Consider the following 15,890-nt stretch of genomic DNA (forward strand, 5'->3'; position numbering starts at 1 on the left):
ACTGGTTAGACACAGGTCTATAGCTGGTTAGAGACAGATCTTTAGCTGGTTAGAGACAGGTCTATAAATGGTTAGACACAGGTCTATAGCTGGTTAGAGACAGGTCTGTAGCTGGTTAGAGACAGGTCTATAGCTGGTTAGAGACAGGTCTATAGCTGGTTAGAGACAGGTCTGTATCTGGTTAAAGTTAGGTCTGTAACTGGTTAGAGTTAGGTCTATAGCTGGTTATAGTTAGGCCTGTAGCTGGTTAGAGATAGGACTGTAGCTGGTTAGAGACAGGTCTATAGCTGGTTAGAGACAGGTCTGTAGCTGGTTAGAGACAGGTCTATAACTGGTTAGAGACAGGTCTATAACTGGTTAGAGACAGGTCTATAGCTGGTTAGAGACAGGTCTATTACCGGTTAGAGTTAGGTCTGTAGCTGGTTAGAGACAGGTCTATAACTGGTTAGAGACAGGTCTATAACTGGTTAGAGACAGGTCTATAGCTGGTTAGAGACAGGTCTATTACTGGTTAGAGACAGGTCTGTAGCTGGTTAGAGTTAGGTCTATAGCTGATTGGAGATAGGTCTATAACTGGTTAGAGACAGGTCTTTATCTGGTTAGAGACAGGTCTATAGCTGGTTAGAATTAGGCCTGTAGCTGGTTAGAGACAGGACTGTAGCTGGTTAGAGACAGGTCTATAGCTGGTTAGAGACAGGTCTGTAGCTGGTTAGAGACAGGTCTATAGCTGGTTAGAGACAGGTCTTTAGCTGGTTAGAGACAGGTCTTTAGCTGGTTAGAGACAGGTCTATATCTGGTTAGAGACAGGTCTATAACTGGTTAGACACAGGTCTATAGCTGGTTAGAGACAGGTCTATAACTGGTTAGAGACAGGTCTATAGCTGGTTAGAGTTAGGCCTGTAGCTGGTTAGAGACAGGACTGTAGCTCGTTAGAGACAGGTCTATAGCTGGTTAGAGACAGGTCTATAACTGGTTAGAGACAGGTCTGTAGCTGGTTAGAGACAGGTCTATAGCTGGTTAGAGACAGGTCTATAGCTGGTTAGAGACAGGTCTGTATCTGGTTAGAGACAGGTCTATAGCTGGTTAGAGACAGGTCTATAACTGGTTAGAGACAGGTCTATAGCTTGTTAGAGACAGGTCTATAACTGGATAGAGACAGGTCTATAGCTGGTTAGAGACAGGTCTATAACTGGTTAGAGACAGGTCTGTAGCTGGTTAAAGTTAGGTCTGTAACTGGTTAGAGTTAGGTCTATAGCTGGTTATAGTTAGGCCTGTAGCTGGTTAGAGACAGGACTGTAGCTGGTTAGAGACAGGTCTATAGCTGGTTAGAGACAGGTCTGTAGCTGGTTAGAGACAGGTCTATAACTGGTTAGAGACAGGTCTATAACTGGTTAGAGACAGGTCTATAGCTGGTTAGAGACAGGTCTATTACCGGTTAGAGTTAGGTCTGTAGCTGGTTAGAGACAGGTCTATTATTGGTTAGAGACAGGTCTATTACTGGTTAGAGACAGGTCTGTAGCTGGTTAGAGACAGGTCTATAACTGGTTAGAGACAGGTCTGTAGCTGGTTAGAGACAGGTCTATTACTGGTTAGAGACAGGTCTGTAACTGGTTAGAGTTAGGTCTATAGCTCGTTAGAGACAGGTCTATAGCTGGTTAGAGACAGGTCTATAACTGGTTAGAGACAGGTCTATTACTGGTTAGAGTTAGGTCTGTAACTGGTTAGAGTTAGGTCTATAGCTCGTTAGAGACAGGTCTATAGCTGGTTAGAGACAGGTCTATAACTGGTTAGAGACAGGTCTATAGCTGGTTAGAGACAGGTCTATAACTGGTTAGACACAGGTCTATAGCTGGTTAGAGACAGATCTTTAGCTGGTTAGAGTTAGGTCTGTAGCTGGTTAGAGACAGGTCTATAACTGGTTACAGACAGGTCTGTAGCTGGTTAGAGACAGGTCTATAACTGGTTAGACACAGGTCTATAGCTGGTTAGAGACAGGTCTGTAGCTGGTTAGAGACAGATCTTTAGCTGGTTAGAGTTAGGTCTGTAGCTGGTTAGAGACAGGTCTATAACTGGTTAGAGACAGGTCTGTAGCTGGTTAGAGACAGGTCTATAACTGGTTAGACACAGGTCTATAGCTGGTTAGAGACAGGTCTGTAGCTGGTTAGAGACAGGTCTATAGCTGGTTAGAGACAGGTCTATAACTGGTTAGAGACAGGTCTATAGCTGGTTAGAGTTAGGCCTGTAGCTGGTTAGAGACAGGACTGTAGCTGGTTAGAGACAGGTCTATAGCTGGTTAGAGACAGGTCTGTAGCTGGTTAGAGACAGGTCTATAACTGGTTAGAGACAGGTCTATAACTGGTTAGAGACAGGTCTATTACTGGTTAGAGTTAGGTCTGTTGCTGGTTAGAGACAGGTCTATTATTGGTTAGAGACAGGTCTATTACTGGTTAGAGACAGGTCTGTAGCTGGTTAGAGACAGGTCTATTACCGGTTAGAGTTAGGTCTATAGCTGGTTAGAGACAGGTCTATTATTGTTTAGAGACAGGTCTATTACTGGTTAGAGACAGGTATGTAGCTGGTTAGAGACAGGTCTATAACTGGTTAGAGACAGGTCTGTAGCTGGTTAGAGACAGGTCTATTACTGGTTAGAGACAGGTCTGTAACTGGTTAGAGTTAGGTCTATAGCTCGTTAGAGACACGTCTATAGCTGGTTAGAGACAGGTCTATAACTGGTTAGAGACAGGTCTATTACTGGTTAGAGTTAGGTCTGTAGCTGGTTAGAGACAGGTCTATAACTGGTTAGAGACAGCTCTGTAACTGGTTAGAGACAGGTCTGTAACTGGTTAGAGACAGGTCTATAACTGGTTAGAGACAGGTCTATAGCTGGTTAGAGACAGGTCTATAACTGGTTAGACACAGGTCTATAGCTGATTAGAGACAGATCTTTAGCTAGTTAGAGTTAGGTCTGTAGCTGGTTAGAGACAGGTCTATAACTGGTTAGACACAGGTCTATAGCTGGTTAGAGACAGATCTTTAGCTGGTTAGAGTTAGGTCTGTAGCTGGTTAGAGACAGGTCTATAAATGGTTAGACACAGGTCTATAGCTGGTTAGAGACAGGTCTGTAGCTGGTTAGAGACAGGTCTATAGCTGGTTAGAGACAGGTCTATAGCTGGTTAGAGACAGGTCTATAACTGGTTAGAGACAGGTCTATAGCTGGTTAGAGACAGGTCTATAACTGGTTAGACACAGGTCTATAGCTGGTTAGAGACAGATCTTTAGCTGGTTAGAGTTAGGTCTGTAGCTGGTTAGAGACAGGTCTATAACTGGTTAGACACAGGTCTATAGCTGGTTAGAGACAGATCTTTAGCTGGTTAGTTAGGTCTGTAGCTGGTTAGAGACAGGTCCATAAATGGTTAGAGACAGGTCTATAGCTGGTTAGAGACAGGTCTGTAGCTGGTTAGAGACAGGTCTATAGCTGGTTAGAGACAGGTCTATAGCTGGTTAGAGACAGGTCTGTAGCTGGTTAGAGACAGGTCTATAGCTGGTTAGAGACAGGTCTTTAGCTGGTTAGAGACAGGTCTTTAGCTGGTTAGAGACAGGTCTATATCTGGTTAGAGACAGGTCTATAACTGGTTAGACACAGGTCTATAGCTGGTTAGAGACAGGTCTATAACTGGTTAGAGACAGGTCTATAGCTGGTTAGAGTTAGGCCTGTAGCTGGTTAGAGACAGGACTGTAGCTCGTTAGAGACAGGTCTATAGCTGGTTAGAGACAGGTCTATAACTGGTTAGAGACAGGTCTATTACTGGTTAGAGTTAGGTCTGTAGCTGGTTATAGTTAGGCCTGTAGCTGGTTAGAGTCAGGACTGTAGCTGGTTAGAGACAGGTCTATAGCTGGTTAGAGACAGGTCTGTAGCTGATTAGAGACAGGTCTATAACTGGTTAGAGACAGGTCTATAACTGGTTAGAGACAGGTCTATAGCTGGTTAGAGACAGGTCTATTACCGTTTAGAGTTAGGTCTGTAGCTGGTTAGAGACAGGTCTATTATTGGTTAGAGACAGGTCTATCACTGGTTAGAGACAGGTCTGTAGCTGGTTAGAGACAGGTCTGTAGCTGGTTAGAGACAGGTCTATTACCGGTTAGAGTTAGGTCTGTAGCTGGTTAGAGACAGGTCTATTATTGGTTAAAGACAGGTCTATTACTGGTTAGAGACAGGTCTGTAACTGGTTAGAGTTAGGTCTATAGCTCGTTAGAGACAGGTCTATAACTGGTTAGAGACAGGTCTATAACTGGTTAGAGACAGGTCTATTACTGGTTAGAGTTAGGTCTGTAGCTGGTTAGAGACAGGTCTATAGCTGGTTAGAGACAGGTCTATAACTGGTTAGAGACAGGTCTATAACTGGTTAGAGACAGGTCTGTAACTGGTTAGAGACAGGTCTATAACTGGTTAGAGACAGGTCTATAACTGGTTAGAGACAGGTCTATAGCTGGTTAGAGACAGGTCTATAACTGGTTAGAGACAGGTCTATAGCTGGTTAGAGACAGGTCTATAACTGGTTAGAGACAGGTCTATAGCTGGTTAGAGACAGGTCTATTACTGGTTAGAGACAGGTCTATAACTGGTTAGAGACAGGTCTATAGCTGGTTAGAGACAGGTCTATAACTGGTTAGAGACAGGTCTATAACTGGTTAGAGGCAGGTCTATAGCTGGTTAGAGACAGGTCTATAACTGGTTAGACACAGGGTATAGCTGGTTAGAGACAGGTCTTTAGCTGGTTAGAGTTAGGTCTGTAGCTGGTTAGAGACAGGTCTGTAGCTTGTTAGAGTTAGGTCTGTAGCTGGTTATAGTTAGGCATGTAGCTGGTTAGAGTCAGGACTGTAGCTGGTTAGAGACAGGTCTATAGCTGGTTAGAGACAGGTCTGTAGCTGATTAGAGACAGGTCTATAACTGGTTAGAGACAGGTCTATAACTGGTTAGAGACAGGTCTATAGCTGGTTAGAGACAGGTCTATTACCGGTTAGAGTTAGGTCTGTAGCTGGTTAGAGACAGGTCTATTATTGGTTAGAGACAGGTCTATCACTGGTTAGAGACAGGTCTGTAGCTGGTTAGAGACAGGTCTATAACTGGTTAGAGACAGGTCTGTAGCTGGTTAGAGACAGGTCTATTACCGGTTAGAGTTAGGTCTGTAGCTGGTTAGAGACAGGTCTATTATTGGTTAGAGACAGGTCTATTACTGGTTAGAGACAGGTCTGTAACTGGTTAGAGTTAGGTCTATAGCTCGTTAGAGACAGGTCTATAACTGGTTAGACACAGGTCTATAACTGGTTAGAGACAGGTCTATAGCTGGTTAGAGACAGGTCTATAACTGGTTAGAGACAGGTCTATAGCTGGTTAGAGACAGGTCTATAACTGGTTAGAGACAGGTCTATAGCTGGTTAGAGACAGGTCTATTACTGGTTAGAGACAGGTCTATAAATGGTTAGAGACAGGTCTATAGCTGGTTAGAGACAGGTCTATAACTGGTTAGAGACAGGTCTATAACTGGTTAGAGGCAGGTCTATAGCTGGTTAGAGACAGGTCTATAACTGGTTAGAGTTAGGTCTGTAGCTGGTTAGAGACAGGTCTATAGCTGGTTAGAGACAGGTCTGTAGCTGGTTAGAGACAGGTCTATAACTGGTTAGAGACAGGTCTATAACTGGTTAGAGACAGGTCTATTACTGGTTAGAGACAGGTCTGTAGCTGGTTAGAGACAGGTCTATTATTGGTTAGAGACAGGTCTATTACTGGTTAGAGACAGGTCTGTAGCTGGTTAGAGACAGGTCTATAACTGGTTAGAGACAGGTCTGTAGCTGGTTAGAGACAGGTCTATTACTGGTTAGAGACAGGTCTGTAACTGGTTAGAGTTAGGTCTATAGCTCGTTAGAGACAGGTCTGTAGCTGGTTAGGGACAGGTCTATAACTGGTTAGAGACAGGTCTGTAACTGGTTAGAGACAGGTCTGTAACTGGTTAGAGACAGGTCTATAGCTGGTTAGAGACAGGTCTATAACTGGTTAGAGACAGGTCTATAACTGGTTAGAGACAGGTCTATAGCTGGTCAGAGACAGATCTGTAACTGGTTAGAGACAGGTCTATAGCTGGTTAGAGACAGGTCTATAACTGGTTAGAGACAGGTCTATAGCTGGTTAGAGACAGGTCTATAGCTGGTTAGAGACAGGTCTGTAACTGGTTAGAGACAGGTCTGTAACTGGTTAGAGACAGGTCTATAGCTGGTTAGAGACAGGTCTATAACTGGTTAGAGACAGGTCTATAGCTGGTTAGAGACAGGTCTATAGCTGGTTAGAGACAGGTCTTTAGCTGGTTAGAGACAGGTCTATAACTGGTTAGAGACAGGTCTATAGCTCGTTAGAGACAGGTCTATAGCTGGTTAGAGACAGGTCTGTAGCTGGTTAGAGACAGGTCTATAACTGGTTAGAGACAGGTCTGTAACTGGTTAGAGACAGGTCTATAACTGGTTAGAGACAGGTCTATAGCTGGTTAGAGACAGGTCTTTAGCTGGTTAGAGACAGGTCTATAACTGGTTAGAGACAGGTCTATAGCTCGTTAGAGACAGGTCTATAGCTGGTTAGAGACAGGTCTGTAGCTGGTTAGAGACAGGTCTATAGCTGGTTAGAGACAGGTCTATAACTGGTTAGAGACAGGTCTGTAACTGGTTAGAGACAGGTCTATAGCTGGTTAGAGACAGGTCTTTAGCTGGTTAGAGACAGGTCTATAACTGGTTAGAGACAGGTCTATAACTGGTTAGAGACAGGTCTATAGCTGGTTAGAGACAGGTCTATAGCTGGTTAGAGACAGATCTTTAGCTGGTTAGAGACAGGTCTATAACTGGTTAGAGACAGGTCTATAGCTGGTTAGAGACAGGTCTATAACTGGTTAGACACAGGTCTATAGCTGGTTAGAGACAGGTCTGTAGCTGGTTAGAGTTAGGTCTGTAGCTGGTTAGAGACAGGTCTATAGCTGGTTAGAGACAGGTCTATAACTGGTTAGAGTTAGGTCTATTACTGGTTAGAGACAGGTCTATAACTGGTTAGAGGGTCTATAGCTGGTTAGAGACAGGTCTATAACTGGTTAGACACAGGTCTATAGCTGGTTAGAGACAGATCTTTAGCTGGTTAGAGTTAGGTCTGTAGCTGGTTAGAGACAGGACTATAGCTGGTTAGAGACAGGTCTATAACTGGTTAGAGTTAGGTCTATTACTGGTTAGAGACAGGTCTATAACTGGTTAGAGGGTCTATAGTTGGTTAGAGACAGGTCTGTAGTTGTTCATTACAGAGGCATCCAGAGGCCTTTAGAAGTGGCGTAATAGCAGCTATGTTTAGCTTTTGAGACAGTATTCAGGGAATCATGTATTTGGGGGGATGTGTGTGTGTGTGTGTGTGTGTGTGTGTGTGTGTGTGTGTGTGTGTGTGTGTGGAGAGAGCTTGTGTCTTTATTGTTTTTAAATGTCTTGTTATCTACTGTTTGTTTTAATCCTTATGACTTGATTTTATCTTGTTAAGCACTTTGTGTTGCCTGTGGCATGAAAAGTCCTCAAGAAATAAAGTTTGATTTGATTTGATTTGATCTTTTGAGACTTGGGAAAAATACCTGATGCCAGTGAGCTGTTGACAATAATCGCTTTCTACAGAGGTAAAAACTACTTTTAAGAAGTCAGATGGTATCATGTCCAAAGAGCATGTTGTTGATTTCAGATGCAAAACTGTTTCTCAATCAGATTAAATTCTGACATAACATCAGAGTTTCACAAGAGTTAATGACACTGCAATACAAATGCTACTGATGAAGGTTTCTCTGTGTATCACTGGAGTCAGAAACCACTCGAGGCATCAACGTCAGCTTTGTTCCAGGAACCACGGTCAACATTAGAAGGTCAGAAGAATGAGATGATTTTCAGGTCATTTCCCAAGTGAATTAGAAAGATTTTCATGTTTGGGTATTAATTCCATCGACTCATCTTCTCCACATGTGTTTAATCACCAACGTTCCTTTCACCCACTTTGTCCCTGCCAAGATGTTTCTAATATGGTTGATAGTGCATCATAAAATCTGCCACCTCCAAAGCTTGGCTTACACACAAACACATCTCTCCAGGTCCAGACAGCAAACTATTTATCAGTGCTCACTTTGTACCAAACACATCGGTGTTACCTTCTGGAAAATCCAGCTCCATCATACAGCGGCACATTTCTGAGAGTTCGGCTGTGGGATGCCAGTGTGGCAATACACCTTACCAGGTGTATGAACCCTCAGTGGGAATGCAAAGGGGTCAAACTGACTGACAGTGATACATGACTCATCCATCACCGAGTTCTCACACATCTGCCAATCTGAAACAGGTCACTAAACAAAGATACACCAAGAGAAAAGAGGACATCAGAGGCACTAAGCATGAATTATTACACTCATCTGCCAACCAAAGTCAAGTCCTTTTACTTCTCCAAACTGCATCTTGCGAGGTTCAAAGAGAAGTCTCAAAAGGATATAAAGTCCTACTAATAATGGTGCCTGGATGACTTTTAAAAAGATTGCTTTGTTCCTGGGTCAGGCTTTGCTGGTGCTGACCCGGGTGCCAACCAGACCCAGCAGCATTGCCAAGGATCTTAGTGTAATGTGTTGGCACTGCACTGCCAGAGACGGAGGCGAGACGGAAGGTTTGGCAAAGACGGGTCTGCGTGATGGCTGCCACGTGACCAGCAGAACTGATGAGATGACTCACAGCAGGGATGTGAGTACAGGTGGTGTAAGCTGGAATATTTAGAGTCACTTAGCGCTGCACTTTTCCCTCTTTAAGAGGACATTAAAAGTCAAGCGGAGAGACAAATCTGGAATTACTGATTCACTGCAGTTTGAACAGCTAGCTAAACCTCCTCTTCCTCACTTACCCAAAGAAAATACAACCTAATTCTGACTACTGTTTCTTTTTAACACCCTCTCATGCTAGATGAGATATAGTTTTGCACATATAGTGTGTGAAAGGGAACACACTGCATGCTGAGGGTGGGAGGACAGTTCTGGAAGGTACAGAAGTTGAGCTTTAGCGCTTCTAATTTCGTACAATGAGCTGTGCCTGAAACAAGCATGAAGGTGACGCACGTTTAGAGCTGTACGTTTGATAGTTTAATGCATCAAACTGAAATGTCTGGTGGAGATCAGCTTCTTCTTGTTTTCCTGTTGAAATGTTTTAAATGTTTTTATACTTCGTGTTAAATTACTTCATGGAATGTCAGAACGCACCAGAAAGACAGTTTTAGCTCATTTTCCTTTTCCATTTATTTCTGCCTCTGTTCAATCATAGAATAATGGACGGATCTTCCTTGCCTTATTTAAGGTTGGACTCAACAACCTGCAGAGCAGTGATCCCAGGAGCTTCGTTTATAGACCCGTACGTAGCAACGCTGCCTCCAGACGGCGGCCGTACGGAAACCAGGAAAACCTTCCTGGTTTCTACAGCAGCACGTCCCACGCCTGTTTCCTCCATAAATCAGGATCAACAGTAAATTTAACACGGTGAGGAAACATCTGGCCACGCCCACATGTTGGCCATAAAAGGTCAGGCCGACGCCCTGATAAATATTAATCCATCTCATTTCCATGAAAGTTCTGCAGGAAAAAAGCCAAAAAGAGGAATTTTCTGGGAAATGAGGAAGAAATTCTAACAGATAAAGCTGTAAAATGTAAAAGTATTTTATCTGGTGGAGACAGGATGGACATCAGCACCAGCAGAAAGACAGAGGAGGTCAGCAGGGGACAGATGCTGTCAGCGTCTCATCAGACCACCGGACTTATCCAGAAAGGACAAATAAAGTGGTCAGACAATAAAATGTAGGGAGAAAGTGCATCTTGGTCCACAGGAGGAGGAAGGGGGGGGGGGGGCTACAGCAGTTTGGTTCCAACATGATGGTTGGAGGTCGGGGACAACAGCGCTGGTCGCAGCTGAACGGGACACGTTACCATTTAGTAGCATGTTATGTAGCGTCTCCACTATCTGCACACATCTGCAGCTGTACAACAGGTTTCCTCCTGGGCATGGAGGCACCTCCACCTGCCTCCATCTGCCCGATGGCCGCTACACCACGTCTGGCTGTGGAGAACATCGTTCTGTTCCTCTGCTCTGGGTTGGGAAAAGGAGCGGACCCGACCTGTCAGTCCCTTCCCTTTGGAAGGTGCCGGACTGGAGTCCAGAGTCTCCATGTTCCATGTCCACCAGCAGGGACAGATAAGCCACATTGGGGAGCATTTTATATCCAACCATCACTTCATGTTCTGTATCTGCAGGTGGAGGAAACACCTGAGCAGCCTGATGATGGGCTGTTGTCATGGCGACCGCCTCCTTTTACCTGCAGGTCTTCATGTAGAGCTTTATTAGTACGGCAGCTTCTGTACGACTTATTAACTGTGTGATGTGGCTTTTCTAACATGTAGAACTGCTTGGTTTCAGAACATTTTACTGCTGGACGTTTTACGTGCTGGAGGAACTTTTTCTCTTCTTCTGCAGATGCTGTTAATGTCCAACATTCTGGGGGAAAGTTTACGTTTCATTTGGAACAAATGGCTCAGATTTCTTTTTATTTCCTGCCTTTGGTGTCGCCGTTTCCCGTTTCTCCAGATGTTGTCGTACGCCGGGGTCAGAGTTGGTGTGGAGGTCGGGACGTTTCACCGCCAAGTCCTGCTTTTAGAAACCCCAGAAGTGGACTAGAAGTCCGTACAGCCATTTATTTTGGAAAGATATATAAATGAGGCCCCTGGTCTTCAAGGTCCATTATCCTGCAAGGGTTAGATGTTTCCCTGCTGCAACACACCTGAATCAAATTAAGTGCATCTCTGAAACAATGAATGTCTGCTGGAAGGTGGGCCTTGAGGACCGGAGCTGTAGATCTCTGCTTGACAGCATATAGCAGTGTGAAAGAGGAGAGCTCAGAACCACATAGATAGAAATAATCCTAATTTTCTCTCTGATGCTGTTATTTCTTGCAGAATAGATCACTGTAACTCCCTGCTGGTCTTCCTAAGAAGAGTAGTTCCAGTTTACAGTTATGTCACAACTCAAGTTCTGATGAGGACCAGAGGATGGGAACACATTCCACCAGTTTTAAAGTCGCTGCATTGGCTCCCCGTGCATTTCAGGATTGATTTTAAGGTTCTAATAGTTTACAAATCTCTTAATGGTCTTGGGCTTTCTTATTTATCTAAATTTATTTGGAATTATAAGCCCTTGTGAAAGCTGAGGTCTTCTGGTACCGGCCTTTTAAAAATACCAAATATTAGAGCTAAAACGTACAGCGAGACCTCATTCCAGTTTTATAGCGTCGCCTTTGGACCAGCCTGCCAGACGACCTCAGGCCCAAAGAGTCTGGAGATGTTTTTACAAAGAAGCTTATTTATTTACTTGTTTACTGTACAGTCCCCTGGTTTCCAAATTACAATAAAAAATCAGTCCTTAGAAGACTTTCCTTCTCATATTTAAAGACGTTTTGTCTCTTCAGTCGGACCTTCGAGGGATTTTTCAGTTTTAATCTATAAGAGCTGGAAGTACAGCAAAACTGCCTTCAAATTCTGTATTTTACAACCGTTTACTTCAGAATATTCAGATTAAGCTTAAATATGACTATAAAACTCAAGAAGCTTTTTAAAAAGTCCCCGGCAGAAGGTTGAAAGCAAACTGACTGTGTGGTTTTTCTTTTTTTTTTTTTTACCTGGAAACGGTGGAAGTCTGCAGGCTTGAAGTCGTTGGGAGAACATCCACACCAGTCCACGATGTGCTTGTACTGACACTTACATCCCAGTTTCCGGTTCCAGTTGGTAATGCGCAGGTTGTTATCCACCATGCTCTCGCAGAAGGCACTGTTCTCCAGCACAGTGTGGAAGAAGGACTAGGAAAAGGGAAATTGGAACAAGTATGGAGTGGGGCCGGGGGTGGGGGGGGGGGTGGGGTGGGGGGGGGGGGGTGGGTAGTGCAGTGCAGTTTTAATGCTAGCAGAGTCGAGTTGCACCTTATTAAGTCTTTACTTGTCTGCCGTTCAGGTGCTTCACAGACATAAAAACACCCCAGTAAATACAGTTATATTAACGGTGCAGGTAGGTACAAGCAGTACATATCTGTTTGAACTTCAGAAAGGTGTGTGTGTGTGTGTTACCTCAGCAGGCAGCAGAGTGTAAGTATAAAAGCGCTTCATGTTGATGACCAGATCATCCTTGGAGTTGATCACATATTCAATAAACATGCGGTTGAGAAGAAACCAGTCGGATCCACCATCCACGGAGATGCCTTCTGGGATTTTTCGGTCTCCCAGTCTCCACATGTGGGTGTCACACTCATAGAACAGACGATCTAGACCCTGTTTACGAATAAACCTGGTAAACACAAACAGAGTTTCATACATCACTGTATGCAAATCAGGATTTCTAGCTTTCCCCAAAGCTCAGTCTTTCTCCTCTTGTACTGTAAATACAGCGAAGCTTCACTTCTAAGCAAAGAAAACACAACTAGATGTAGCTTGTTATGAAATCTTGATGAACTATTGAAGCTCAGGCTGATTAAACACAATACTGTCCAAAGTGCAGTACGAGTAGCCGCCAGCATGCAGAATGGCTGGTGCTACTCCTGTGAACAGATCGGGTGTTAGATAGGAGTCAAATTCAGGTCAGCTAGGTCCGCCTGTTCCCTCTGAGGACACAAAGTACAACCTCTATAGTTAAATGGTTTTATGCACTGAGTAAGGTCATGAATACGACCGCAGAGAACAACAGAAGGTGCATTAAGCTGTTGCTTATTTTTAGTTTTAAGCCTAAAAAAGATGCAGTGCATCATGATGTTCTGTTGTAGCTTGCTTAGATCAGGGGTCTGCAACATTTACTCATTTCAGAGACATTTTTACCATGGAAGTCCAGGGCGGGGGCTGCGGTAACAGAAATGTTTTCCACCGGTGACTGTTTTTAAACGGCGATGAAAAAATTCTGAAGGCTATGTGTCATTTCGACAGACTGTAATTCGCAGCCACGACCACTTGGTGGCGAGTGAGCCTATTAATTAGCTTTTGTCTGTCTTCACTCAGAGAAGTGTGTCGCCAGCTGAGTATCTGAAGCTCTTCGAAAAGCCGGTACGGGTGGTAAAAGCTCGGAGCCATGAGAAGACGTTTAATCAGGGCCAAGTCCAATGGGACCATGATGGGACCACGATGGGACCAGATTGGGACCACGTTGGGACCACGATTGGACCACGATGGGACCATGTTGGGACCAGATTGGGACCACGTTGGGACCAGATTGGACCACGATGGGACCACGGTGGGACCAGATTGGGACCAGATTGGGACCAGATTGGGACCACGTTGGGACCACGATTGGACCACGATGGGACCATGTTGGGACCAGATTGGGACCACGTTGGGACCACGATTGGACCACGATTGGACCACGATGGGACCACGTTGGGACCAGATTGGGACCATGATGGGACCACGGTGGGACCAGATTGGGACCACGTTGGGACCAGATTGGGACCAGATTGGGACCACGTTGGGACCACGATTGGACCACGATTGGACCACGATGGGACCATGATGGGACCATGTTGGGACCAGATTGGGACCATGATGGGACCACGGTGGGACCAGATTGGGACCACGTTGGGACCATGTTGGGACCACGATTGGACCACGATGGGACCACGTTGGGACCAGATTGGGACCATGATGGGACCACGGTGGGACCAGATTGGGACCAGATTGGGACCATGTTGGGACCAGATTGGGACCACGATGGGACCACATTGGGACCAGATTGGGACCATGTTGGGACCACGATTGGACCACGATTGGACCACGATGGGACCACGTTGGGACCAGATTGGGACCATGATGGGACCACGGTGGGACCACATTGGGACCAGATTGGGACCATGTTGGGACCACGGTGGGACCAGATTGGGACCAGATTGGGACCATGTTGGGACCAGATTGGGACCACGATGGGACCACATTGGGACCAGATTGGGACCATGTTGGGACCACGATTGGACCACGATTGGACCACGATGGGACCACGTTGGGACCAGATTGGGACCATGATGGGACCACGGTGGGACCACATTGGGACCAGATTGGGACCATGTTGGGACCACGATTGGACCACGATTGGACCACGATGGGACCACGTTGGGACCAGATTGGGACCATGATGGGACCACGGTGGGACCAGATTGGGACCACGTTGGGACCATGTTGGGACCAGATTGGGACCACGATGGGACCACGATTGGACCACGATTGGACCACGATGGGACCACGTTGGGACCAGATTGGGACCATGATGGGACCACGGTGGGACCACATTGGGACCAGATTGGGACCATGTTGGGTCCACGATTGGACCACGATGGGACCACGTTGGGACCAGATTGGGACCATGATGGGACCACGGTGGGACCAGATTGGGACCACGTTGGGACCAGATTGGGACCACGATGGGACCACGATGGGACCACGTTGGGACCAGATTGGGACCAGATTGGGACCACGATGGGACCATGGTGGGACCACGATAGGACCAGATTGGGACCACATTGGGACCAGATTGGGACCACGATGGGACCAGATTGGGACCACGTTGGGACCAGATTGGGACCACGTTGGGACCAGATTGGGACCACGATGGGACCAGATTGGGACCACGTTGGGACCAGATTGGGACCACGATGGGACCACGATGGGACCACGGTGGGACCCTGATGGGACCACGTTGGGACCAGATTGGGACCAGATTGGGACCACGATGGGACCAGATTGGGACCACGTTGGGACCAGATTGGGACCACGATGGGACCATGGTGGGACCCTGATGGGACCACGTTGGGACCACGATGGGACCACGATGGGACCACGTTGCGACCATGTTGGGACCACTATGGGACCACATTGAGACCACGTTGGGACCACGTTGGGACCCTGATGGGACCACATTAGGACCCTGATGGGACCACGTTGGGTCAGATTGGGACCACAATGGGAGCACATTGAGACCACGTTGGGACCACGTTGAGACCACGTTGGGACCATGTTGGGACCACAATGGGACCACGTTGGGACCATGTTGGGACCACGTTGAGACCACGTTGAGACCACGTTGGGACCACGATGGGACCACGTTGGGACCACAATGGGACCACGTTGAGACCACGTTGGGACCACGTTGAGACCACGATGGGACCACGTTGCGACCATGTTGGGACCACTATGGGACCACATTGAGACCACGTTGGGACCACGTTGAGACCACGTTGGGACCACGATGGGACCACGATGGGACCACGTTGCGACCATGTTGGGACCACTATGGGACCACATTGAGACCACGTTGGGACCACGTTGAGACCACGTTGGGACCACGATGGGACCACTGCGGAACGCTGTGCATCCTGGCATGAAATGCGGCTCCTCGTTATTAATTCCTTACATGTTGGACCCTGTCTGTTTGCTGTGTTTCATGATTTGAAGGGATTTATGTCATCATAACAGTTTAACACCACTAATAAAATAATTTATTGAATGGTCACTGAACACTCTTTAAAAAAGTGACATAAAAAACACATAAAGCTTTAAACATTTTTATGTAGGAAATGCATATGTTTTAAAAACAAACTTTTCCCTACATTTCTTTCTGTGTGTATTTATTAACTTCTCATCCACTGAAAATATGTTTTTAACGGCCATATATGCTATTTATGTTGGCCGATGCAGTATATAAATAAATGATCCTGCTCTCCTGATGATGTCTCCTTGGATGTCGGACAGTCCACCATGAACGTGACTGAACCGTCGCTGACACGTTGTACTG

The 15,890-nt window shown here is 45.9% G+C and overlaps 1 protein-coding gene across 1 annotated transcript in view; it reads right to left on the reverse strand.

The window, feature by feature from the left end:
- xylt1 (xylosyltransferase I) overlaps positions 1-15,890 on the reverse strand; it is a gene marked incomplete at both ends in the record, with an annotated part of 188,183 nt that overhangs the window by 58,664 nt on the left and 113,629 nt on the right. The window contains 2 exons of the mRNA XM_079264310.1: positions 11,753-11,929; positions 12,194-12,410. Coding sequence (XP_079120436.1) covers positions 11,753-11,929; positions 12,194-12,410 — 394 coding nt within the window. The remainder of the gene's footprint in view (positions 1-11,752; positions 11,930-12,193; positions 12,411-15,890) is intronic.

The sequence above is a fragment of the Telmatherina bonti genome (assembly GCF_933228915.1).
Source record: "Telmatherina bonti genome assembly, chromosome: 3".
NCBI lineage: Eukaryota > Metazoa > Chordata > Actinopteri > Atheriniformes > Telmatherinidae > Telmatherina > Telmatherina bonti.